The sequence below is a fragment of the Belonocnema kinseyi genome, chromosome 7, assembly GCF_010883055.1.
Source record: "Belonocnema kinseyi isolate 2016_QV_RU_SX_M_011 chromosome 7, B_treatae_v1, whole genome shotgun sequence".
NCBI classification, from domain to species: domain Eukaryota; kingdom Metazoa; phylum Arthropoda; class Insecta; order Hymenoptera; family Cynipidae; genus Belonocnema; species Belonocnema kinseyi.
Window position 1 is genome coordinate 146,093,642 of NC_046663.1, and position 27,504 is coordinate 146,121,145.

The 27,504-nt window shown below is 35.7% G+C and overlaps 1 protein-coding gene across 7 annotated transcripts in view; it reads left to right on the top strand.

Annotated features, from left to right (window-relative positions):
- The window catches only part of LOC117175836 (ATP-dependent RNA helicase dbp-4-like), a 92,963-nt gene that overhangs the window by 52,049 nt on the left and 13,410 nt on the right, over window positions 1-27,504 (top strand). For 6 of the 7 annotated variants that reach the window (XM_033365610.1, XM_033365609.1, XM_033365612.1 and 3 more), the window contains 4 exons: window positions 3,294-3,495; window positions 3,576-3,771; window positions 14,213-14,298; window positions 19,369-21,221. In XM_033365610.1, the coding sequence (XP_033221501.1) occupies window positions 3,294-3,495; window positions 3,576-3,771; window positions 14,213-14,298; window positions 19,369-21,221 (2,337 nt within the window). The remainder of the gene's footprint in view (window positions 1-3,293; window positions 3,496-3,575; window positions 3,772-14,212; window positions 14,299-19,368; window positions 21,222-27,504) is intronic. The other variant, XM_033365614.1, reaches the window with a different exon arrangement.

Here is a 27,504-nt window from a genome sequence, read left to right on the forward strand (position 1 = left end):
CCCCCCCCCCCCCCGAATCACCATACTCTTCTCTCTTTCGCCTAGAAAGTCTTCCACTCATTCCATCATATACTTATTGTACACTGTTACAAACTTGAGCCCTCGTTTTCTCCATGACCTTCCTCTAATCCATCCTCAAACCCAATGATAGTTTCCCCACTAGCTCTTCCTTTTTTTTTTAACTCTGATCGCCTCCTGTAGCCTACACCTATACACCCTTGGCAGCTTTGGCTCTATTCTATTCCATTCCTTTCTCTTTACCTACGTCTCTACCAGGCCCACAACATTACATTCCGGGATATACCTCCAGAAATCCTCATATTTCTTTTTTACCCCTGCTACGTCCCAGTGCAGTATTTTCACTACTCCTCCACCCTGCTTTACCCCCATCCTCCTATATCCTACGAAATAAATTCCCCCGCAATTCTTCCAACATGTATTTCTCCTCGTTCCACATCCACATTTGCACATCTACTATTATTTCCTGATGCACTACCTTGGCCGCTCTCTTTACTCCTCTCCCTCCTAGCTCTGTCGTTCAGCATTCTCTGCGCCTCCCTTTTCTTTCTCCTCAAATTGTGATCGATAAAGACCTTCTTATCCATTATTCTATTTTTATTTCGCTTTATCTGCAACTTTTCTGACCAGCTCTCTCATTCCTAAATTGCCACTTCGTTTTTCTTTCTTCCTTCCAACCTCACTTTCGCTACCTTGCCTTTAACACAAACTATGTTTGAATGGACGCTTTCACGTTCTTCCTTTCTTCCCTTTCTTTAGTTTCCACCCTATTATCACAATATTATTTTTCCTGTCTGCCCTCTCTTTTCTTTCCATTTTTAACTTATTTTTCCATATCGTTTGCCTCCATTGCCAACCTACCCTACACCTTCTCAAGCCTTTTTCCGTTCTTTCCTTCAACACCCTAATCTCCTCTTCTATCTGCTTTATTGTAACTTCTTTGTTCTCCCTTGCCAACAATACCTCTTTCTCTAATCCTTCTACTTTCTTTCTCAGCTCTTTTACCTCCTTTTCTCATACCTCACCCCTGATCCTGAAGTCTTCCCACATACTTTTCATCTGTTTCATAACTCCCCTTACATCTTCCCTCAGTTCACTGAATTATTACGAAAGCAATAACATTTTGAATATTTTTTATTTTAATCAGCATCGGCCTATGGACCGCATTCTGGGAACAGTTGAAGGTCGAAGTTTGAAAAAGGAGGCCAAAAACCCTTGTTTTTTGGGATGTTTTGCCCTCCATTACCCAACATTTTTTAGACGAAAATGTTTCTATCTTTGAATTCGGTAAGCTTGAAGCTTTCAGATGCTTTTTATTAAACAATTCAGAGATTTTTTTGAGCGAGTTGTAATAAAAAAAGTGAGGGGCTTCGATTTTTAGCCTTAACTTTAGGTTGTATAATATTCCACAATAATAATCGTATAAAATGAAAAAAAGTCCCAAAAAAGTGAGTGTTAAGATAGCGAATAGAATTTCAGAAAAAGATAAACGAGCGGATAGAAGAGAAACCTTGGAAGGCGTTAATAGACAATAAAAATATAGAGGGCTTACCCACTATGGTCGAGGATGTTTTAGTTACGAGTGCCACTCTTGTTTGTGGTACTGCGGTTTTAGGAAGAAAGTCTGGTGATGCATGGTGAAATGATGAAATTCAGGCTGCTCATAAATCTAAGAAAGATGCGTACAAAAAGAGTTCGAACGTCGCAGGTCTTAGCGATGAGGAGATGAATAGAGTTAACGATGATTACAGGGACAAAAAGAAGAATACTATGCGACTAGTAAAGGAAAAATATAATCCAAGCAGAAGAAGACAACTAGAAAAAAAGGATAATCGTACCAAAGTACAAAAGAAAGAGATAAAAGCAACTGCAATAATTAAATGGTAAATGGAAAACTGAGTGACTGGTTTGATATTTTGCAAGGTGTTAGACAAGGATGCATAATGTCTTCATGGCAATTTCTATGTATTATTCATGGACAAGTGTTTAAGAATAGCCCTTTTCGACGAAGAAGGTGTGGATTTTGAAACTGTAAGGGTACACATGCTGAACTAACAGAATACACTCATGAAGAGCATGGGTCTTAAAATTAATGTAAATAAAACAAAAATTAGGTATTCGAATGAATTAGTGAGAAACCATTATGCAACATTGTCTTAAATTATGAGAGAATATAATAAGTTGATAAGTACAGATATCTTAGTAGCTTATTTACTAGTGACGGAAAGACATGCTAGGAGTTATATAGGCGCATAAACAAAGGTAAGATGTTTATCGGTAGAGCAGGGCCCATTATCAAATGTAATAATTTATCGAATAAAATTAAAATGCCAAAGCATAATTCTATATTTGTACCCACTGTGCTCTACGGTTGCGTGACATACACCTATCAAGAGAAAGATAAGAGTAAATACTCTAGTTAGAAGAGACATAAGAAGTCACAGAAACACTAGAGTTTCTATGAAAAAATGAATGGACGTTAAAGAAGTTAAAAAAGTATGCCAAGACAAAAAAGGATTGCGACTATTAGTTAAACAAAAGAATGTCAGTAGAGTGAATGACGCCTGAAACAAAAGACCTTGGATACTAAAGGGTCTAAGTGATGAACCTCATATGCCTACTTAGTGAGTCTATTCACTTGGTGAAATTGCTAGACAGATTGATCAGCAACTTGGGACAGAGAAGTATTGCAGAATGATCATGGTACTCAAATAAGTAAGACGAGAATGATTTTCATGTTTTTATCTACAATCATACAAACAACAGTAGAATCCGTGAAACCTTCAATTATCAGTAATTACCTCGCAAAGTGTTATAATGTTGAATCTTCGTACATTCATAATCATGTGATTTGCCAGATAGAGAAAATAAAACAGAAGAATGTTCGGTCAGTGATTATCATCATTGTCAAAAAACGTTCACTTCATTTGACGTTCTCGCACCATTTCGGTAAAGAACTTTCGGACGCTCACTTCTTAAGTTGTTATATAGGCTTATAGAACTTATGAGGGTTTCGAATAAAATAGCTTGCATCACTCCTTGGGTTACACACGTATTTACGCCGGGAATTCAATGTTTATCAGACGACGAGAAAAAACCATGGCATTCGGCCATGGTTTTTCTACTGGTCCTGCGAACATTGACCTCCCGCGGTAAAGACGTGCGTCTAACCCGACTTGTGATGTGATATAAAATTATTTTAAAAAACTTATAAGCACTTTTTTTACTAAAAATTCCAGACTTAAATAATTTTTAAGAATGATTTTATGTTCTAGGTTTGAAAGTCGAATATTTCATAGGTGGTGTTGCAATAAATGGAGATAAACAGAAACTTAATGGATGCCAAATAGTAGTTGGTGCTCCTGGAAGAATAAAGCATTTGATTGACTTAGGTTGTTTGAAACTTAATAGTGTTCGACTCTTGGTGCTTGACGAAGCAGATAAACTAATGGAAATGAGTTTTCAGAAGGATATTAAGTTAGTGTATTTAAATATCACTAGTTATCAGATCGCCTACTACAAAGGCAGTATATAACAAAACGTATCTCATATTTCAGCTACATTTTTTCCAAATTAGCAACCAACAAACAAATTATATCGTCTAGTGCAACGTACCCAGATGATTTAGATATTCTTTTAGCTTATTATATGCGCTCTCCAAAATTAGCATCCCCAGATAATGATGGACCTATACTTGTTGGATTAAGACAGTTTGTTACTATTGTTCCGCAACATCCAAATGTAATGAAGCAGGTATTATCATATAATCAGAATTTTTTCATTCGATTAAAACTGTTTTTTGAATATTTTTTATGAATAAGCGACTTAGCCCTAAATTCTAGGGTACATGTTTATATACATCAATGGCTAATGAGTATCTGTATATACGAATTACATATACGGGATGTGTCTATTAAATAACCGGACTGATCCTGTTTAAAATTTTATTTTACAAATTACTCAATGGATATAGTGTTCCCTTCCCGATCTATACATCGATTTATACTGATTATCCACTTTTGGAAGCAATGCTGACGGTCCTTTTCTGAGAGTTCGTGCATGAGCTACGTGGCTTGTTGTTTGCCAGAAGGACAATCTTCCAATAATTCTGGATCATTAGATGCCCATTTTCGCAAGTGAAAACCGCCGGCCTCCAACAATTGAGATACTTGAACTCGCTTCCCCTTGGCTTTTATTTTAGTATCCGCCCCAAACAAAACATCATCGACGTAGATATTTTTTTCCAGGATTCTTTTGGCTAAAGGAAATTTGTTTCCTTCATCATGAGCTAATTGTTTAATTACTTCATTAGCCAAGTAAGGAGCACACCCAGTGCCATAAGTGACGGTCAAAAGTCGATAGGCCACTACTTTTTTACTAGGGGAGCACCATTAAATTCTTTGATAATTGCAATCACGAGGATCTACCAAAATCTGCCTAAACATTTTCTCAGTATCAGCCATGTAAACAAACCGAGGCAATCTCCAATTCAAGATAATCGAGACTAAATCATTAAGAATCTTTGGACCAATGTGTAAGTGTGAATTTAAAAAAGTATTATTAGAGGTTAAGCTTGATGCATTAAATACAACTCTTAGCTTTGTAGTTGAACTACATTCTCTCAAAACCGGGTGGTGAGATAAATAGACAATCTGAGAGGAATCATCTAGCTCTTCCTCATTTACAAGTTCCATATGCCCTTACTTTTCATATTCAGATAAGAAATCTGAATACTTCTTCAACAATTAAGAATTTTCAGATAATCGTCGTAGAACCTTTCTCAATACAATTTTTGCTCTCGAAAGGAAGACACCGATTTTTATTGGTGGCTCATTTTTAAATGGTAACCGTATTAAATATCGTCCATCGTTCGTTCGTTGGTGAGTCATGACGAAATATTCTTCACAAAGTTTTTCTTCATCACTTAACGGGTCTCTATTTGGAAGTTCTTCTAATTCCTAAAACTTAGTTAAGTCTTCATGCAAGACTTCAGAAAATATACTCTGATGTACAGTAAGTGGGATGCTTGCCTCTATTTTATTTGCCATAACGGGACCCGACAAGATCCAACTAATGACGGTAGATTGAGTTGTGAGAGTGCCCAAAACACCGTGTTGTAGGCCAGGCAGTAAAGACGAACCATATTTATCCACGCCCAAAATCAAATCTATTTGTTGGGAACTAAAGGGGTTAGGATCAGCTAACCTCAATTCAGGCAAATTAGTATCACTTTTCCGATTAGGTCTTTTAGGCGACGTGTAAGAGGTAAGATGGAGCAATACTAAGGCTTGAATTAGAACTTTAGGACAGTATTTTTTAGTAGGAAGTAAATTTATTCGAGCTAATTTTCTTGAATAGCCAATATTGACTCCACCAACACCATAAACTACAGCTTTAACCTTTTGGAAACTAGGATTCAAAACTTTCATCACCCTTTCTGAGATAAAACAACATTCCGAACCTTGATCCAATGAAACTTTAAATTTATGAGCCTTTCCATTATCCGCTTGTAGAGTAATTATGGCTGTCGCTAGTAACGTTGAACTGCTTATATTTGGATGATTATTTAAGAAATGGAACGAAAGATCATTGTCAGATTTATTATTAGGTGAGACATGATTTGCTCTCGCCACCTGAGCTACAGCACCAGTGTCATCGTCTGGTGGAGCTGAAGAACCTGAAACTGCCAGTTGAGAATGCAAAGACGCAGTATCAGTTGATGGCGTTGTGGTAGATTCTAAGTTATTTACGTGTAACAAGATGTTATGTTTCCTACCACATTTACTACACTTTACTTTGCTTGTATAATTAAAGGGCGTATGACCCAGTGTAAAACAATTATAACGTTTATTCTTGTCTTGTGAGCTCGGTTTAGCATTAGCCTTCGAAGCTTGCATAGCTTCTACAACGCGAATACGATTTTCTAAAAATGAATCGAAGACTAATAAATTCATGTAAATGAGCTGTAATAAGAGCTCTCTTATTATCATACCTAGCCTTTAGCGACTCCCAAGTAGAAATAAAATTAGCCTCAGTAATTATGACGTGTTTTAACACTTGTTCAGCTTCGCTTTCAAAGATCATTTCAAATAGTGTAATCTTGTTACATTTGACAAGGAATCATTTTGAATAATTAATGCATCAAACATGTCTCGAAAATTTTCCCAATACTTATAAACCCCAGAAAATACAGGCAATATAATTTGCGGAAGTTTGATCGGTAAAGTATCATGTCGAACAACCTGTGATTGATTCATACTATCGGGCGACTAGTTTTTTAAATTTGTTTTTAGTTCGCATTATCGATTGACAGACTTCTGTTAACTCCGAGAGTAAAGGCTCCATTTTTTGCAATTCTTTAAAGAAGTATAATGCAAGAAAAATGACTAATAATAATTTTACAAGCCGCAGTATAATTCACAAATGGTGAAATCTCTATTTTAGAAATAAATCGAATGTGTGAGAAAAATTCATAACTTTAAATTCAAATACTAGTGTCCATAAATCCTCACAGAAATTGTGGCCAAATCATAAAAATAGTTCACCTATAGAATAACTTTAAAATTTCAAATAATTCAAAGTTATCTTACCAATATAGAAAGCTACAATATAAACAGGATTGTCATAACACATAACACCTTACGTAAGTAAAAGAATGACAGCTTCAAGCTGTCGACAGTCTTCAGCTGGTGAGCTCATAATTTCGTCACTTGGATGGAAGAAACAGTCCGGCCGATCGATCCTGCGAAGACCCTATGAGAGGAAGTGAGCACTTGAAAACATGCTGAGGGACAGCATTATCTTCATTATAGCGAAGGAATTTTTCCCGGTAGTAATTAGACTTTGTTCGATGACGTAAAGTACACAGATTGACAATATTTGCACGTACGTGCTTTTCACATTTAATTGTCACAGGATATTTGAGTTTTGGTTGATCGAAAATCAAATGCAAAGGTCCAACCGCAGCGACTCAATTTGAGTTTTATACAAGACTTAGTTGCTTTAAATTTAATAAGCAAATAAATGTAAAGTGAACCGCGAACTTCCTTAGTCGAACGTGATACTAGGCGATACCGCAATGGCGATCGCCATTTGAATTTTCAAAAACGGTCTTTTGTCAATTTATTTTTCACTTTTTTATATTGTTTATAAAGTTTTTTCACGATTATCCGGCTCGAAGGACCATGTATAAAACTTGTAGAATGTTTTTTAAATTATTTATTTAAATAGATAGAGTTCGCCGGGTGCAGTAAAAAGTCAATGAAAACTCATAATTTCAAAAACAACTATTAATTTATTGATTAAAGTTAAATTCAGCAGAGTAAGACCTTTTTGTTTCTTCTCACATTGCACTTAATTACACTTAATCAGTAAGCACTAGTTTTTGAGTAATTTGAGATCATCAAATGACAGGCGTCATTTGAAGGATCAAGCTCGACGAAAATGGTTCACATTAGTGAATACTAATGCCATCTCTTAGAATTTTCAGGTACATTCGCGACTTTTTCTCAGATTCAATTTTTTAAATAATTTTTTAATTTCGGTCAGGTATGAGTGAATGTATTGGGTTCATTTTTGGTTGCAAAATTAAAATTTTTGTCTTATTTCCTCTGATAACCTTTGAACTACTAGGCAGTCTGATAAGTGCCTGACAATTCTAAGAGATGACATTAGTATTCACTAATGGGAACCATTTTCGTTGAGCTTGATCCTTCAAATGACGCCTGTCAAAACTTCAGCCATTTATGTTTACGCATTTAAAAGTTACAGCACTGAGAAGTGAATAACCTCCGAGTTTTTTTTAATATGGAAAAATCTGAGTTTCGAGTTTTGATCAAACACTACTATCTTCGCAAGAAAACGATATCCGAGACCAAGGCCAAGCTGGATAAGTATTACCCGGACTGTTAAATGATCCCAAAGTGAAATTGAGAGATGTAGCTAATGCTGTAGGCATCTCATTGGAACGTGTGGGCAATATCGTGCATTCAGTTTTGGGCATGAAGAAGCTCTGCGCGCGATGGGTGCCGCGTTTGCCCACAGTGGACCAAAAACGAATTCGTGTGACAACTTCCCAGCAGAATTTGGCATTATTTTCGCGTAAGCCGACCGAGTTTTTGCGCCGATTCATAACCATGGATGAAACCTGGATCCACTACTACACTCCTGAGTCAACGCAACAGGCAAAACAGTGGGTTCCACCGGGCCAAAGTGTTCCGAAGCGTCCAAAAACGCAACAATGGGTCGGAAAGGTTATGGCCTCTGTATTTTGGGATGCACGTGGCATAATATTCGTGGACTATCTTGAAAAAGGTAAAACTATAAGCGGAGCATACTATTCATCATTATTGGACCGATTGAAAATCGAAATCGCCGAAATCGACTTCGAATTGGTTCCTCAGCCACCGTATTCACCAGACCTGGCCCCCAGCGACTAATACTTGTTCCCTAACCTGAAGAGATGGCTCACCGGTAAGCGTTTTTACTCAAATGAGGAGCTCATAGCTGAAACTGAGGCGTATTTTGGAGACCTTCAGATCGAGTACTTTTTGGACGGTGTCAAAAAGTTAGAAAATCGTTGGACTCGCTGTATCGACCTAAAAGGAGAGTATGTTGAAAAATAAAACCGACTTTGGCCAAAAAAACGTATCCGTGTTTCATTTTTCAGGGACTTATCAGACTGCCTAGTATCTAGGCTTTCTTGAAATCTTCGAAAAAATCGGATATTGATCTCCAAGAATTTGTATTTATCGAGCACCAGTCTTTAGCATCTTCTATTAATAACGCGTCCAAATTTTCTAGAATATCGCGATCGTTGATTTTATTACTTTGAACCCTTTTTAGTTCTTCGATAACATACGCGGGACTATCTTCTTTATTATTTCGGAATTGTATTATATTGGAAAATCATGGGTGGCATAGATCATTGCATACATATACCAATGAGAAAAAAATGGTTTAAACATTGGAGTTGTCATAACATAATTTCATATTCTGACAATTGACAATGCTTTTTATAATCAATAGCCATCAATAATTTGAAAGAGTTTGTTAATGAAAAGTCCGAACTACAGTCATAATTTTTTTTTAATTGTGACCCTTTTTCTCGGCATGTTTTCAATTTTGAAAGGAGGAGGATCATGGGGCTTTTTGGGTTGGGCACCAGGTTTTATGGATGTAATGGCGAGGAGGGAGATCAGGAAATGGAATGTCCAGAACTAGGTAGAGACGCAATAAAGCGAGGTGCTTGTGATAAGAATAATATGGCAGTTATTGCCGCGTACAGTAAGGTGAGGCACGATACCCGTGGCGTGGTACGTAGGCCTTAGACGGGTTGGAGATCCCTTTTCAAATAGTGGTCCGATAGAATCCTGGAAGTGTGAGGGGAAGGCTTCCCCAGGAGTTGCGAGTCAACATGGCGGCAAATGGACTGGGAAGCACGGCTGCGAGAGAGCGAGTTCTGGAAACTTGGTTGACACACCCTTTTCCACTCTTGTTATCACGAGTGCAAACTAGCACAGACTGACTATTGGAGATGCGATCTTGCGGGACTTGGGAACTCCTCGTTGGATTTTGTCTAATCTCGGGCACGACTCTGCAACCCTTTCGTGCAGGACTGTGCCGAGTTTCAGTAAATGGTAATGATTCTGTTACAATCTATGGACTCGAATCTGGTTCCTTTTAGCCCACATTTGATCTTCAGAAACAGAAAAGTCACAGGGGGTTAGATCAGGTCAAAATGATGGATATTCCATACAGGATTTTTTTCTTTAAAGCTGATGGTTAGGCGTAGCTTTGTGTGCTGGCGCATTTTCCTGTTGAAGAATCCGTGAGCTATTTTCCACATTTCCAATCCTCTTTCTCTTACGCGTACACGAAGGGTTTTCAAAACCTTCTTATAATATATCTGGTTAACTGTTCAACCTTCAGACACCCATTCGATGTAAAAAATTTCTCGGCGCGTAGTTTCAGGATCATGTTGAAAAAACTATGATTCGTCACAAGTTATCAGATTTTCTAAAGACTTTAGATCCGTAGTATCATTAAAAGGGGAGGTGTACCACAATAAAGAACTCAATGATTCCTCATAATTAACTTTTATTATCATCGGCGATTAATTAACTCCGGAACCAAAACATATATCTTCGCACACGGGTTACGAGAACTGTTGACATACGGGGTTTTGTCCCTTTCCGTACTCTCTCTTCACCCTCTACACGGTCGTGCTATCTCTAGATACTACACACTGCCCCTCTTATACTTTGACCAACTTTTAATACGTTTAATTTTCTTTCAAATCTTTTATCTCTTAAAGCTTAAGAAACTATTTTTACAATAATTAACTCTCACCTATATTTACATCCAAGGTTTTCCTTTGAGTCTTTCTCATCTCCTTTAACTCTAACATCATCCTCTTTATCCGCATTTTACTCTTTACTTGCTGGGTTTTTTTTTCTTATTTGAACCACGCTCGATCATTTGATTTACATGACATTTCATTAATCTACCGTTCGCATTTCTGACCTGATACGTAACTCCTGGGACTAATTCTTTAATAATATCACCTGGAATCCATATTGCCTTCCCTTCTTTTTAATCACGAACCAAAAATATATTTCTGAAATTGAACTTAACATTACGCTCTCCACGGTGGTTACGTGTCTGTCTTTCTTGGTGCTCTAAAATTAGATCTTGCAATACAAGGGCACTTTAACAATATTTGTAAAAGCTTCTACCTTTAATGTCGAATAATTATTCGTAACTAAGCGAACAGGATAGCCGAACCGAGAATAAACTTATTTAAATTTTTCGATCTTTGTATTTTCTTCCATATTTAGTACAATGAATACCTCAGGCCATTTTGTATGCCTATCGACCATGAGCCAAATTGTTTTACCGAAAAAGGGACCCAAGAAATCTGCGTGTGATCTGTGCCAAGGAGTAATTGGCCATTGCCAAGGTGTTAATGGAATTTTTGGAGGATTTTTTCTGGTTTCTAAAGAAGGTTCGCACACCTTGACTAATTTTTCAATATCATCATCAATATTTGACCACTAAACAAAAGATCTTGCTAATGATTTCATTCGACTACCCCCAAAATGTAGCCCGGTGCTGAAACCGAGCTATAGCAATTTCACGGATGGATTTTTCTCGATGAAAGATACGTGATAATGCTGAATTGTCTGTCTGCAACAAGAATGTTGGCCCATCCGCATAACAAACAGGTCGATCTAAGTTATATTCTTTGACATGTGACAAAATTGCACTAATTCCTTGCGGTGGCGCATCTATTGTTAATACAATTTTCTTCTTAGAGTCAAATTGAACTAGGATTTTATTCGATGTCAATTCTTTTTTTATATTCTCAAAAGCTGATGAACAATTTCTCGACCAATAAAACTTATCTGTTCCCAATAAATCAAATAATAGTCGAAGTTTATGCGCTAATTTTTTTATAAAACGCCCATAATTATTCACTCCCCCCAGGAAACTACGCAACTGAGTGATGTTTTCTGATGGGGTGGCCCTTAAAACGATTTTTAATTTTTCTGTAATTGTCTCAATTCCCTCTCTATTTATTTTATATCCTACATACTCTACTTCTGATTCAAAAAATTTACATTCGTCAAATTTTAACCTTAAATCTGCATTCACTAAACGTTTTAACACTTGATGCACTCGATACATGTGTGTTTTGCTGTCTTTAGCTGATATGCATATATTTTCGAGAAATACTACGATCCACAATATACCTAAAAGCAAAGTTGCCATGATACGCTGAAAAGATCCGGGAGCTGTAGAAACACAATATGATAATCTTGTGCTTTTAAATAACCTTAAATGGATAATTATTACTACCAGCTTTTGCGATTCTTCTGATAAGGGTACTTGCTGATATGCTTCTGATGCTTCTTCAGTAATTCTTTCGTCCGTGGAAGGGGATAACGATCAACTTGTATGTTTTTATTTAAACTAACTTTATAGTCGCCACATAAACGCACTGAACCGTGTGATCTTATGAGATAAACAATTGGGGTAGCCCAATCACTGAACTCGATCGGAATTAGTATACCTCAATTATTTAAACCTTTTATTTCTCCTTCGACTTTACCTATTATAAGAATGGTAATCTTCTCGGCTGAATAAATATTGGCTTGGCTCGAGGTTTTCGTGTTATTTGCAATGCGCCTCTATTACATAAATCAAAACTTGAATCGAAAACTTTGACAAATTTTTCCTTCAAATCTTGAATTTCCTCTACCACGTGTGTGGTTTATTTATGCATTGACTTCCAGTTTACCGTATTATCATCAAACTTGGGTGGCGACACTCCTAAAATATGAAGCCAGTCTCTGCCTATAATGGAAAGTCTACCATTTCGAGCTTCATATAGCTTTTGCCTGGAATTAACTTTTTTCTGATTAACTTAACGCTTGAATAATCTAGCACATTAATATTATGTTTATCATATGTTTTCAAGCGCGTTTTTATTGGTTCTAAAGAAACTTTGGAGAATTTTTTTCTAACAGTTTTTCAGAAATTGCTGTTATTGCAGCTCCCGTCTCGACCTCCATGTCTAATTCAATTGAGTTCACAAGCATTTTTTTCAAGAATAGATTCGACTGAGTAATTAAATAATATTTGAGGGCATTTTATTTCTAAATCTTATGCTTCAATCCTAAAAAATTAATTTTCAAATCTCTGATCTTTTACTTCCGATGACTCGCCATTTTCAATTACTTCTAAAGAATTTTGACTTCTACCATCATTTTGATCATTTCTTCAGCATACTCTAAAAATGTGACCTTTCTTATCACACTCTCTGCAATATTTTTCCCGAAGATAACATTGATCCTTTGTATGATTCCTCTTTCCACAACATCTACAATATACTCTTCAATTAATTCACCTCACTTTTGTTTTCGATTCCTAAATTTAAATCGTGAAAGGTGTTCATTACTTTTAGGCTCGTATAATGTTGATATTTTGAATATTAATGCCTTATAATCCAATGTTCATGGATCCACATCTTCACACACGGCCATCAATTCTTCAAACACTGCGAATGATAGTCTTGTAATTATCACTGAACTCAATATTATAACTCTCACATACTTTTGTTAGGTCCACGGTTTGAACTGTATATATCCATGATAATTTCCGTTCGTTTTATTATTGCTTTCAATTTGGACTTGCTCATCCGTGCTTTCTTTTGTCTTCGTGAACTGGTACTCTTCCAATGCATGAATTGGCGCGTAGTTTCAGGATCATGTTGAAAAAACAATGATTCGTCACAAGTTATTAGATTTTCTAAAGACTTTGGATCTGTCGTATCATTAAAAGGGGAGGTGTACCACAATAAAGAACTCAATGATTCCTCATAATTAACTGTTATTGTCATCGGCGATTAATTAACTCCAGAACCCAAACGTCTACCTTGATACACGGGTTAACGAGAACTGTTGACACACGGTTTCTCGTCCCTTTCCGTACTCTCTTCACACTCTACACTATCGTTCTATCTCTGAATACCACATGATCATAGTCAATGTTTACGGGATGTCAACAAAAATGTTAAATCGTGTCTTCTTTTCCTCAGGAGTGAGAAGTTTCGGCAGTAAAGTTTCAGTAATTGCTCGAATGGTCAGGCATAGATTTTTTCGAATAATTTCAAAATATTTTCAACTTGCCGTCTGTGGCCGTTTTGACAAGATTCGCAAGGAGTTTTACGTTGACGCGTTCCACTTTCACAATCAACATAATTCCGACGGAGTACAGATACACAGTCTGCTTCGAACGAAGATTACAACCGTACTGAGGATCACAGAACCGTGAAATTTTTTGGGTTTGTAGAGAAGAAACTCACATCAATATGCGACCCTGCTCATTTTTGTTTCAGCTCCTGGTAAACAGCCAGAAAATCAGTTCAGTTATTTAATAGCCACACCTCGTATGTGAGGTACGTAAATTTTATTTAATTTTGCATACCTTTTACGGTTTACGAGATATTTACCGTTGATATTGATTATAAGTGCATGTGTATTTTTGCGTGATTTTTCAAGCGACATACGTAAAAAATTAAAATGTTAAATATAACAAAATAAAAATTTTAAACCAAGTGATATATTTTTGCTTTATAAATGAGTAAATTAAAACAAACAATACAATAAACTACAACCTTTTGATTTTTCAGGTACATATTAAGATCGAAGAATTGGCTAAAGTCTTGAGCACGATTCCATTTAAACAATGTCTGGCATTTTCAAACTACCAAACGCGGTAATTATCATTTATGTTTCATTTTCTGTTTATATGTAACAAAAGTATTTTGTTTATATGGAACAAAAGTATTCTGTTTAAATGTAACAAAAGTAAAGCTAAATGATAATGTAAATGTCAGGCTTGACTGTCGGTTTACTATTTTTCCTGAAGGTTTCATCTTTTATTATGGACTCAAAAAAGTCTTCTGTTTAGATCATGTTCCCTAAATTTCCCAATACATTTATTGGGCTAAGGCGATCTTAGGGTACCGCAGCCTGTCCGATCCCTCGGCGTCGCTTATCTATTAGTCAGCGCTGGACTCGGTCTCGAAGCTGGATGGCTCTCAAACGGCAGCTTCTGCATTATCTTACAGGGGATATTTAAATGAAATAAAGTGTATGAACTCTGTTGCAATCTACCATTGAGGTCGAGTGAAAGGCGCGTACAGTGAGAGGAAATGCACTTTTTTCGTTCAAAAATGTCCAGAGCCTTGAAGTTTGGTCCGATTTTGAATTTTTTGTTTTGCATTAAAGTTCATTAAATTCTAAAGAGCTCGACGCTCCGAAGTTTCGTCTCCTCTATTTTTTTATTAATAATTTTTTCACTTAAAGTATGGAAAAACTGTAATTTTGTACATAACAATTTTTGCGATTTAATAACTGATCAGGTAAACTTTGTATTGTCTTAAATGAATATTTAGGGACTCAGGGTTTATTATAAACAAATTTTATGAACAAATTAACAAATAGTCTTAGTATCGGTAAAAAAATTAATGTAGGAATGACATTTAATTATAAAACTAATTGAAAAGTTGATAATAACCATTGTTAGAAACAATTATTGTGGCAGAATATTAAAATTAAATGTTTTATTAAAATTTTGAATTTGTTTATCTAATTTGTTTATAAAAAATTATATTGTTATATTTTATCAAATATTATTAAATATTTATTATTAAGGAATAACTGAAGCCATTCTGGCGATTAAAGGAAATTCTAATTTGAAAAAATCTCAAATTTTATATATTTGGCCACAAGAATAGTTTATAACAATGGTGCTGCGGAAAATTCCTCAATGCTTGAGAGTTCGATAAAAAATTGATTCAAATTTTCGGCAGAAAAAATTGACTTTTACTTTTAAAAAAGTAATTTTCAACCAAATAAATGAATATTCAACTAAAAAAATCATTTTTTTACCAAAAAAGACAAATGATAAAAAAACTACAAACTATAAAGAAAAGTATGCAAATGGTTCAAAACTTCTGTAAATTATAAAAAAATGAACCCATGCGTTTCGTTGATAATTATACTCCATACATGTTTAATTTTGTATAAATATATTTAGTATAAATAGTATACAAATTTCTTTAACGTACGCTACTGTGCATAGCAATTGCCCCAACATCTTAACACGGCATCGCGCCTCCGACTCGACCTCTATGATAGGGCGCAACATATTTCATACACTATATTCTATTTGAATGCCCCTGTAACATAATGTAGAAGCCGCCGATCGACAGCCGTCCAGCTTCGAGACCTAGTCCAGCACTGAACAATAGAAAAGTGTCGCCGAGGGATCGGGAAGGCTGCGGTACCCGGAGATCATTTTAAGCATACTTATTGGTACACTGTAAAAAATTTGGTTAAAATTAACATCCTGCTACGATGGAAACTATTCGACCGGTGTGGCGCATAGTAAGAAAAAAGAATTCTATAAAAATACATATTTTCCTTCCCAATATGCGTGCGCCATAAAGAAATACATGCAGGACGTAAATTGCCCGTCGTCGACCGTGAAATTACGTAAGGGCCGTAAGTCAACACACAGTCAAAATGATATTTTAATGTTAGGCAACTCTAAACTCTTCCGTTATACACAAACATCCTTTATAGTTATTGAAAATAGCATTCTATATATAATTAATAATTTGACATAAGGACAACCGCAGGATTTCGTTGAGAACGGGTGCTAATCTGAAAAATTGCACCCGCTCCCAGCGAAATCGCGGTAAAATTTCAGCCATAACCACGTTTAACGACCGTGAGATAGGTGGTTACAGTCTGTAACGGAATCAATACGACGATCCGGAAAAGTTTCGTGCACCCTAAGAACACGGTGCGATCCAAGAACTACCGCCTTCTGCATTTTCCCCGCAAGTGTTTTAGCATATTGTTGACACGCAGGGATGCTTTTCAGGCTATTAACGAGTGAAAGCTTGGCACCTCCAAGAGCGCCGATGATAAAGACGATTAGTTTAACAGAATATTCCGGGTACAATCGTTGCAACTCCCTTATAAGGTCTCTATACCTCTCTTTCTTTTCATTCTCCTTGACTGTGATGTTTTTGTCAGCTGGTGCCGAAAATTCGATAACGAACATGTTTCGCTTCTCGAAGTCAAGAAGAACCATATCAGGCCTCGAGTTTGAGACAGAAACAGTTGTCGAGAATATGAAGTTTCAGTATATGCGCCACTTCCCATTTTCGACAATTGACTCAATTTCCCTAGGAGCGTTTAGAGGAGTCATATTAAGGTTAATACCGTAAGAGTGACAGAGATGGCAATAAAGCACTCTTAGTGCCGCATTGTGCCTTTGGATGTAGGTCGTTCCCGCATGAGTTGGACAACTAGATAATATGTGAGCTAAATGCTCGGGGTGTGCATGGCATGCCCTGCAGCTATCATCGGGAATGTCTTGGCTCAAAATGTGGCGACGGTATGTTAAAGTGGAAATGACACCGTCTTGGCATGCCAAAATGATACCCTCCGTACCAGACTTCAATTCGGGCGATTTAAGGAAAGCAAACGTTAGCTCACACGACATTGACTGATCCTCCACATTTCTGTGGAAGATACCGTGCATCCTCTTATCGAGGAGCTGTTCACGAAAGTTTTTCTCTTGTGCTTTCTTAATCCGGGCTTTTCAAAATTGATGCATTTTGCTCACCCCTAATACTGAAGTTAAGTCCAAGTGTTTCAGCAGTCTCCTCCGCTGCTTTGTACAGAAAAGCTCCTTTGCGCACTTCTTCTTGATTCGTGATCATTTTAAGAAGAGGGTCTCTTCCATTTGCGACTCTATGTGCTGTACCCAGAATAATCCTGTTCTGAAGACATTCAAGACTCAATATTCTGCGACCACCTTGACGGTGTGCTATGTACAGTCGCGGAACAGAAGACTTAAGATACATGCTTTTGTTCATCTGCATAACCTTTCTTGTCCCGATATCAAGGGATCTGAGGTCGTTTTTCGTCCATGGAACTACTCCAAATGAATAGCCTACTACCGGGACGGCAAGCATGTTCTTTGCAGATACTTTGTACCTCGCCGACAGTTCGGAAGACCAAATCTGCCGGATGAGACGTTTGTATCTGAGTCGGAAAGTATCCTTTATAGATTACACATCCTGAATGCGGCTCTGTGGCACGCCCAGATATGTATAAGTCTCTCCAGTGCAAAGGTGTCGTATAGCGTTTCTATCGACGAGCTCAGGGTCTTCAGGGATGCCATTAATTTTCCTCGCTTCAAATAAATCTTGGCACATTTGTCTAACCCAAATTTCATTCATTTCGTTAGTATATGGTTCGACAATACCTAGAGCTAGATGTATTTGCTCTTTGTTTTTATCATAGATCTTAACATCGACCATGTAAAATACATGAGTGACATTGTACTTTCGATCTGCAGGTCTACCGCAAAAGTTAACGTCGGAATGGCGAAGTGCTAGAGATAGTGGCAATAATGTGAGGCAAAAGAGGAGTGGGCTCATGGTATCGCCCTGAAAGACACCTCTCTGAAAGGTGACCTTGTTAGTTATCACACCATTTTTTCCAGATGAGATAGTAAATCTGGTTTTCCAAAACGGCATCAATCTCTGTATGCACCCCACGATTTGCGGATGAACTTTTAAGCTTTCCAAAAGACAGATGATACGTTTATGGGAGTTCGAATCGAAAGCTTTCTGGTAATCAATCCAGGCCATCGATAGTTCACGCTGGTAGGATGCTACATCTTTGCAGACACATCTATCGCTGAGCATGTTCTCCTGACATCCTGCTACGCTTCGTAGACTTCTTTCCAAAATACTGTGCCTCCTAAGGTTTGGGCGGGTGGTCGACAATAACTGGAGAGTCTTGGAAGAGTCGAGATGGGTCAGAGAGAAAGTGTTGATTTTTTCTGACCCGAGGACGCGTTCGGTTCCTGTGTGTGTGTGTGTTAAGCATTTTTATATAATAACCTTTTATAAATTTCCAAGTAATCCAAAATCGTAAAAAAACGTTAAAAACTATATATTTGATATGACGTACGAAAACAACAAACGTAATGCGCACCAAATTGAAAGAGGCTGGTTGAGCGTCTCCAGAACTCATCGTTTGGCACGACTAACACTCGCTAGTCGCGAATGGTTCAAATTTACGTCTTGCAAATAATTCTGCGGCATTTGTTCATGCGGACTTACTCCCTCGCGATAGAAAAGCAAAAATTATACAAATTTGTATACAGTTTTGTAGACTTAACGTCCCAAATAAATGTATTAACTTACGTTAACTTACTATCTCCCACGTCCATTGAATAATTTTTATCATCGCTCGTAGTAATTTTACAGTCGACTGCAAATATAACAACCTTTGTTTTATTTTCTCATTTTTACCCTAAGTGGAATCGCAATAGACTGCAAATAGGTACTGTAGTATCGTAAATTAATAAGGTTACATATTGTAATTTGAAATTACACCGCAGGTATAATTACTAGCTAAATGTAAATATTACCAAAGCTTTCTTTACGGTGTATATTACAAATTATAACAACGCGCGTACTTAGACAATATTAAGAGCAGCCTTGCTTCCTTTGTACTTCTGGCTACCAAATACTGAAGAAGAGTATAAATTCGGTTGGTTTTTAATAAAAGGACTTTTTTCTGCCCTACTTGGAATTCTTTCCCACAAACCAGCATTAATTTTCTTTCACGTTCACAGACACGGTTACTTTAAGTAAGAAACGCAATCATGACATAAATGCGAAAGTCAAGCTTGCGTTACATAAAAAATACTTTCACGATATTTTATTTTGTTTTATTATTGTTCTTTTAGTGCCCAATCTGTTTGCAATAAAATTACTTCCATGGGATTTTCTGCAATATATATTGCCGGAAATCAGGACATGAATAGACGACTAACCCACATTGCAATGCTGAAGAATTATGAGTGTCGAATAATGTTGACAACCGATTTGACAGCAAGAGGTATTGATGCTGAAAACGTTAATCTGGTGATTAATTTCGATATTCCAGTAGATAGTGCAACATTCTTGCACAGAATAGGAAGAGCTGGAAGGTACGGGTCTCGTGGAATTTCCATAACCATCATTTCGGAAAATGAACTTGAAAACTTTCATAAATTATTATCCAGTATAGGAAGCGAGCGCTTTTCTGTCTTCAAACTTCCAACTGTTTATTCACAGGATATTTGGAATTTAAATGACTTAGAGCTTGACATTTTTTTTGCGAAAGCGAACGCCAAGAAGACAACGATAACCATGACGACAACAAACACAGTTGAACCAACTGAGAAAGTAGAGACTTCTTCGTTTAAACGAAGAAATTGCCAAGTAGATCAAATTAGTTATGATTCTTTACCTCAAACTAGTACGCTTGATGGTAGCAACAAGTTTCAGTGTCCTAGAAAGCAACAGAATGAGCAGGAACAAAAGTTAAAGGCAGCATCGATCGATGAGGATTCAAGAAACAATATTATATCACGCGTTGATATACTACTAGCTGAAAATGTTCTCTTATCTCACAAAGATTTAGAACCAGAAAAAAAAATCGCGTCATTCAATGAAAAGAAAAAAGAAGTAACTGAAAATCAGTGCAAACAAAAATTCGTTTATAAAATTGAATTAAATTCCTCAATTATTATTCCTTCTAATTGGCGTAAGTTCAATGAGTTTAAGTCTTTTGAATTAAGCTTAAGTGAAAGGTTTGATGAAGACAATATTAAAACTGATATAGAGAATCTCAGACAATTGCTGATCTTCGATATAGAAAGTAGTGGTAATAATTTCATCCAAGAAATTGGAGATGATGATGATATTCCTATTTTCTCTGACACAAGGTTTAATAGCTCGACAGCCATGAAATGTAAAGATCAGAAAAAAAAATGGAATGATTTTCTTCTATTCATAGAATCGGCTTACCCATCATTGGATACATTTTCTCTAGATTATCAAGATTTTAGTATTATTGATGAATTAAACAGAAGTCTATTGTTTTGGTTGATTGCAAATGACAATGGTGATATTAGTTCGAGAGAAAGGATAATTAAATGGAATGATCACCTTGAACATGAGCTAAATCAGTTAGAAAAGCTACTGCATTATAAGGAATATAATTTTAAGGATGGTGGGCAAAGAAAATTATGTGGAGAGTACTTATCCGCGCTGAAGACTTTCTATAAGTTACAAAATAAAGCTCATTTATCTTCGGGCGATCTTAGTAAGTGTCGCCATAATCAACAACAAACTTTAGAAAATATAGGATATTTTTTCCCATTGCAAATTGATCTGATAAACTACAAACGATTATGGTCAAAAAATTTTGTTTTATCTGAAATGGAAATTGAAGAGTTTTATGAAGCGATCAAATATCTTCGGTCAAATCATAATTTTAGACCAAAAGTATTAGAAATGAAAAAATTATTAGTGTTTGTCGATGAAAAAGAGCGCTCGAATCTGGAAAAATATGCAAAGAATTTCGTCAAAATAAAAACGAGTTTTGAAGATTTGATACTGTTTTTGAAAGAGAAAAGTACTAGAAGGGAAATTGAATATTTTCACCAATCATTAGAAATGGGGAATAATTGTAAAGGAGATACCGAAAAGGTGACAGAGCGGTTACATTTAAATGAAAATCATAGTTTTAACGACCGTCTATTGAACGATAAAGGTAAGAGAAAAAGCCTAGTAATGTTAGCATGAAATATTAGTTCGAGAAGTCAATTTCTAAAATTTTGTTTTTTCAAGAAATAAATGAAAATGATGATTGAGGAAAAGAATATTTCTGTAGTGATTGGCGAAAGTAATACGTAGAATTCCATGTTAAGTGTACAAAAGACATAGATTCTCAAAAGAGTCTCTTTGACAACATTTTTGAATTATTAGACATTTTACATATCCCGAAAATTATTTTTATGTTTGTATAAAAAAATAACTCTTATTTTTTGACTAAGATTCAATAATCTACACTTAGTTGTATGTGAGAAAAAAATGTTAAAAGTAATTGATTCATGAAGAAAAAATAAAATTTAATGCCTAAAATGTAGTAAAAAGTAGTTTTAATTACAATGAACGGGCTCTAAGTTGCAAGTCAGCCAGTGAAATTGGTTTCCTAGATGTTTGTAAGTTAAAAGCGAATTTGATAAGGAAATTGCTTTGTCGCATCAGAGAGTGAGAGGGCGAGAGAGAGAGAGAGAGGGCCAAAACGGAGATGACATTTTTCTAGTTTTTAAAATAAAGAATCCGTGATACGTGAATGGTTCTACTATTGGCATAAAAAGGAAGTAGGTAAAACCGTTTCGTATATTGAAAATTGGTTTCGAAACTTATCATGCTTTTACTGGCCATGATCCTGTAAGGAGATTCTGCTTTTTGGTGAATTTATTAACAAAACTATAATCTGCTATCCTTCGAACAGACCTCTGTTTTTTAGCTCCATGGAATATTTGCTAACCGCAGATATCTAAGTTCACATATAAAAATATGCCAGCCAAAAAACGATATAGGCATCGGTTTTACATTGTGATGCTGCAGATTTTGCAATATTCAAGATTTGATCTTAGATATAACAAATATGAATTTCTAACACCTCAGGAATCGCACGATTCTTCACGGTTCGCTTTGTTAACATTTTTATAATTAAATTAAGCTTCTTAAATTGTTTCGATTTCTAATTTTATTACATTTACCGCCCCTCAAAATTTACATCTTCATTGGCGAACGATGGACATCGAAAAGTGAACGACTTCAGGACATTTATATTTGTTTTCTTCATTCCGTTATTTCTTAGTTGCGCTATCGCCCGCCATTTTTCATTGCTGTCATCCTAAAACCCATAACCTCTCCAATCCAATCATTTTTGAGATGCCGTCAGCCCGAATTGCTCAAGAAGAGCTGCGAGGTTCTACAGACTCCTCTGCCTAGTGTACAACTCTAAGAGGATCCTGGATATCAGAAGATTTCAGCGTCGCTACATTTATATTAGCTCCAAGACCCAGGCACGCACGTTGTATTATGCCGCGTTGATATGATAGAAAGATTCCTGTCAATAGTTGCCGATAAGCGTATTATTTAATGTTTTGGTAGGAATATTTCACGGAGCGTAAGAACTGTGATCGTAATGTAATCACTAAGAGGCAAGCATGTGAATTGTATATTTGAATTGAAACCCTATGGTGATACTAGCGCTCTCAATATTTCTCCACCAATCATAGGCGAGCCTCCCTCATTCTGCCTAATAGAGGCAAAGATATTATAACATAGATGCGGCAAGTGGCGGCGGAGTGGGGATCGAATTATTAGTAGGTCAGGATAAATGTAGATGGCATTGTCGGCGAAAATCATAATGCACCCCCCTGTGCATCTCTACTCGCACAAGTATCTATCCCCTTTTAACAGTTCTTGTGAGTAAAATGAGCGAAAGAGGCGCTGTCGCCGAATTGATTTTCAGTAGATAGTAGAGTTTTATGAAAGTATTCAAGATCACTGGAGCAATTAGAACTATGTGTTACCTGACGATCGAGGAAAATAACAATAACTAATAACAAATTGTAAATTGTGTAACTCCAAACGATTTACATACATGAAATTTTATATTTATTAAATATGAAACTCTCTTTCAATTTTCAGCACTTGTAGTTGATATGATTTGCTTGGGAAAGTTTTAATTTGGAAAAATTTCAACTATGAAGCCTTTATATTGCAAATAAAACAATTTCAGAATTGTACAATTGTTCAATTTTCGACACTATTATATTTTTAATTTTAGGCCCTTCAAATTGTAAAGCTGAAATTTTTTGTTATTTTATTTTCACGCATACTATATATAATTTGCATTGTTTTCATGTTGAAACGGGTTGTATTTAAAATGTTTAAATTGTCAACAGTTTGATTTATATGATTATAAATTTCGAAACGTTATGTACCTTTCAATGGTTGCAGTGCAGAACTTGATAACCAACATTTGTCCGAAACTGGGCTTTTTGCATATAAAATTCTCAAACAATCTAATACATATTCTGTTAAAAAGATTTGTTTAAAATCTCGTTTTTAATATAGTGAAATAAGACTGTTGATGATTCAAAACCAAATAGTTGACTGTACTTGTATTCCATCTTCATCTTTTTTTTTAATCCTCTAGCCTCTTAACTTTTTTTAAGTCCTTTTTCTGACCGTATTTGCCTTCCAAAATCTTGTTTAAAACAGTTCAATGATGAACCGAAAGTCTTAAATCTCCATTTTCTACAAAAGTCACTTTTATACGGGATTTTTTTACTTAACTTTTTGCCGTATAATCAGAAATCATATTTGTTAAAATTATTATTATAATTATTCATTTAAAAATAAAGATATAACTTTCTTCTCTGTATACGTCTTTCAGTGACAACTCGCATATGTTATAAAGAGCGAGACCGCGACACGAAATCTTTATTTTTCCGGAACGGATTAATTTTTTTGCATGGACATTTTTTTATTTCTATTCAGCTATCATATATCTCCGGAGCAAATTTTTCTTATTTTTTTAAATTGCAAAATTGATTGTAGTCTTTGTCTAAAGACGATTTTCAAACCCCACAGAATTTTAACCTCTAAATTCTTGAATGATTTACTCGGAATTGGTTAACTTTTTCTGATGAAAATCATTTCTCAATTTTGCAACTCAAAATTTCAAAAGCAAGTTTTTATTTGTTATTTATACTAAAAATTGCACTTACCGTTTTTTGCAACCGAGCCTTTTCCATTTTTAGGCTCCTGTCAATTTGAAATTGTAAACTTCTACATTCTGTTTTTCGAAACTGGATTTTTTTATCTTCAAATGGTGATTTCGATTTCACAGAATGTTATTTCGTTCTCCTGAAAATTCCGCTTTTGTTGCTTATATTGTTCTGTACTGCAGTCCTTTATTTATGAGTGATATTGAAAATAAAAAGATTACGATACAAATACAAAATAACTTTGTCATTTGGTTGAGAATAATTGCACTTTGAAGGCATAGTTCTATCATAGTCTATTTGATTGGTGTCAAACAACAGTAGGGCTAGAATTTTTTAATTTTTAACATCCATCTTGACGCAATAAAGAAGTATGTACAGAAGTTATTTCAAGGTGAAAAAATAAACGTTGTTAAAAATGATTTTTAAAGTTAAAGAGAAAGCTCCTATAAGTAGGCGAATTTTTGAAAAAAATATTTTTAAATATTTTTTTCTGACTTCATTTTATTCTTTGAAGGATTCTCTATGAATCTCCGTGGTACGCATTAGCTTATATTTTATTGGCGAATTATGCATTCATTAATTTTACCAAAAATATTTTTTTAAATACATTTTTGTAAGTATGAACATACAAAAAATATTTCTAGAGAGTTCATCAACCAATAGAATAAGCCGCACATAAGAATTTCGCAACTTTTACCTGAACAGAAACCAGACACCTATGTAAGTCTCTAAATAACTAAATAATTTTGTTCAGAAATATTTATTTGAAAATTCGCCTAGCGCAATCTTATAAAGTTTGTTACAATTAACAACGGGGATATTTTCCTCAAGTTTTAAAATAATTTTTCGACTTGAGATACTAGGCAGTCTGATAAGTACCTGAAAATTCTAAGAGATGGCATTAGTATTCACTAATGTGAACCATTTTCGTCGAGATTTATCCTTCAAATGACGCCCGTCAAAACTTCAGCCACTTATGTTTACGCATTTACAAGTTACAGCACTGAGAAGCGACTAACATCCGAGTTTTTTTTAATATGGAAAAATCTGAGTTTCGAGTTTTGATCAAACACTACTATCTTCGCAAGAAAACGATATCCGAGACCAAGGCCAAGTTGGATAAGTATTACCCGGACTCTGCACCGTCGATTGGAATGATTCATTAGTGGTTTATCGAGTTTCGTTGTGACCGTACGAGCACAGTTGATGCTGAACGATCTGGACGCCCAAAAGTGGTCACTACACCAGAGAATGTCGAAAAAATCCATGATATGATGTTGAATGATCCCAAAATGAAATTGAGAGAGGTAGCTAATGCTGTAGACATATCATTGGAACGTGTGGGCAATATCGTGCATTCAGTTTTGGGCATGAAGAAGCTCTGCGCGCGATGGGTGCCGCGTTTGCTCACAGTGAACTAAAAACGAATTCGTGTGACAACTTCCCTGCAGAATTTGGCATTATTTTAGCGTAAGCCGGCCGAGTTTTTGCGCCGATTCATAACCATGAATGAAACCTGGATCCACTACTACACTCCTGAGTCAACGCAACAGGCAAAACAGTGGGTTCCACCGGGCCCAAGTGTTCCGAAGCGTCGAAAAACGCAACAATGGGTCGGAAAGGTTATGGCTTCCGTATTTTGGGATGCACATGGCATAATATTCGTGGACTATCTTGAAAAAGGTAAAACCGTAACTGGAGCATACTATTCATCATTATTGGACCGATTGAAAATCGAAATCGCCGAAAAACGACCGCATTTGAAGAAGAAAAAACCGCTTTATCATCACGACAATGCACCTGTTCATTCATGCTTAGTTGCACAAGCATAATTGCATGAAATCGGCTTCGAATTGGTACCTCAGCCACCGTATTCACCAGACCTGTCCCCCAGCGACTATTACTTGTTCCCTAACCTGAAGAGATGGCTCACCGATAAGCGTTTTTACTCAAATGAGGAGCTCATAGCTGAAACTGAGGCGTATTTTGGAGACCTTCCGATCCAATACTTTTCGGACGGTATCAAAAAGTTAGAAAATCGTTGGACTCGCTGTATCGACCTAAAAGGAGAGTATGTTGAAAAATAAAACCGACTTTGGCCAAAAAAACGTCTTCGTGTTTCATTTTTAGAGACTTATCAGACTGCCTAGTAACTACTAAATAGAGTACAACCTGAAATATAAATTTAGTTTCAATTTAAATAATACGAACATGTATCAGTAAATGCATAGTTTTTAATATTTTATCTATTAATTCTTTTTATTAAAATACCAGGCTGCTCAATTCGAGGCTCAGTTTCTTTTATGTTAATTTGAACTATAAACGTTTTAAAGTATACATTTTTAAATGACAGGGCTAAGTGTACAAACATTTCTGCACGAATTTCAGGACGAAGGGGCTCTATATATGGACATTTCGGTACGATTAGCTGGATATTTTCGGTACATGTTTTGTATCGTTTAGAGGATTTGAAGCCTTTACGTCTTTCTTAAAATTATTTTTTTAATATATTTGACTAATTAATCGCTAAATGTATATTTATTTATAGCAAAAAGAAAGCTAATTTCAATAACCATTTCAATTGAAGTTAAGTTATATATTTTAAACTACTGTAACAGAGAATTTTATTTGTAATTCATATTGTCTTATAATACTTTATTATAATACCTTTTTATACAAGATATCAATTTTCGTTTGAATTTATAAAAATTAGAAGAATAGTAGGTAGATATGACGGTTAAAAAAATATATTTAATGAAAAACAACAAAATCAATGGGATCTAACAGGAGTATCAGAAGTGCTCCGCCCTCTCGTCCCAAATATATACCTGCTTTTCTTTACGTCTCTAGGTTTAATCCTTTAATTCAAAGGATGGGGTACTCGGGAAATTGACTGAAGCTAACAGAAGATATTGAGTAAAAATTTCCAGGACACTTTCCTTCCATTAAGTTCTAGGTTCTTCGATAGAATTTTATATTTTAGAATTTAGATCTTTTAGACCATCCAGATACAACTGATTATTAAGATTTTCAAAACAGGCACCAAAAAATAATTTTATGTGACTTTATGTATCTATACATTCCATGAAGTTCTGTTTCGAATGATATATACTTTGAGGAGACCATTTTTTGACACCTCATATATATACAGACCGTTCAAAAAATACTTAACGGTTTTTCCTGACAGTATGGTCCCTCCTCCTGTAGCTTTTTCTATATAAGGTTTGTGTAAGTTTAAAA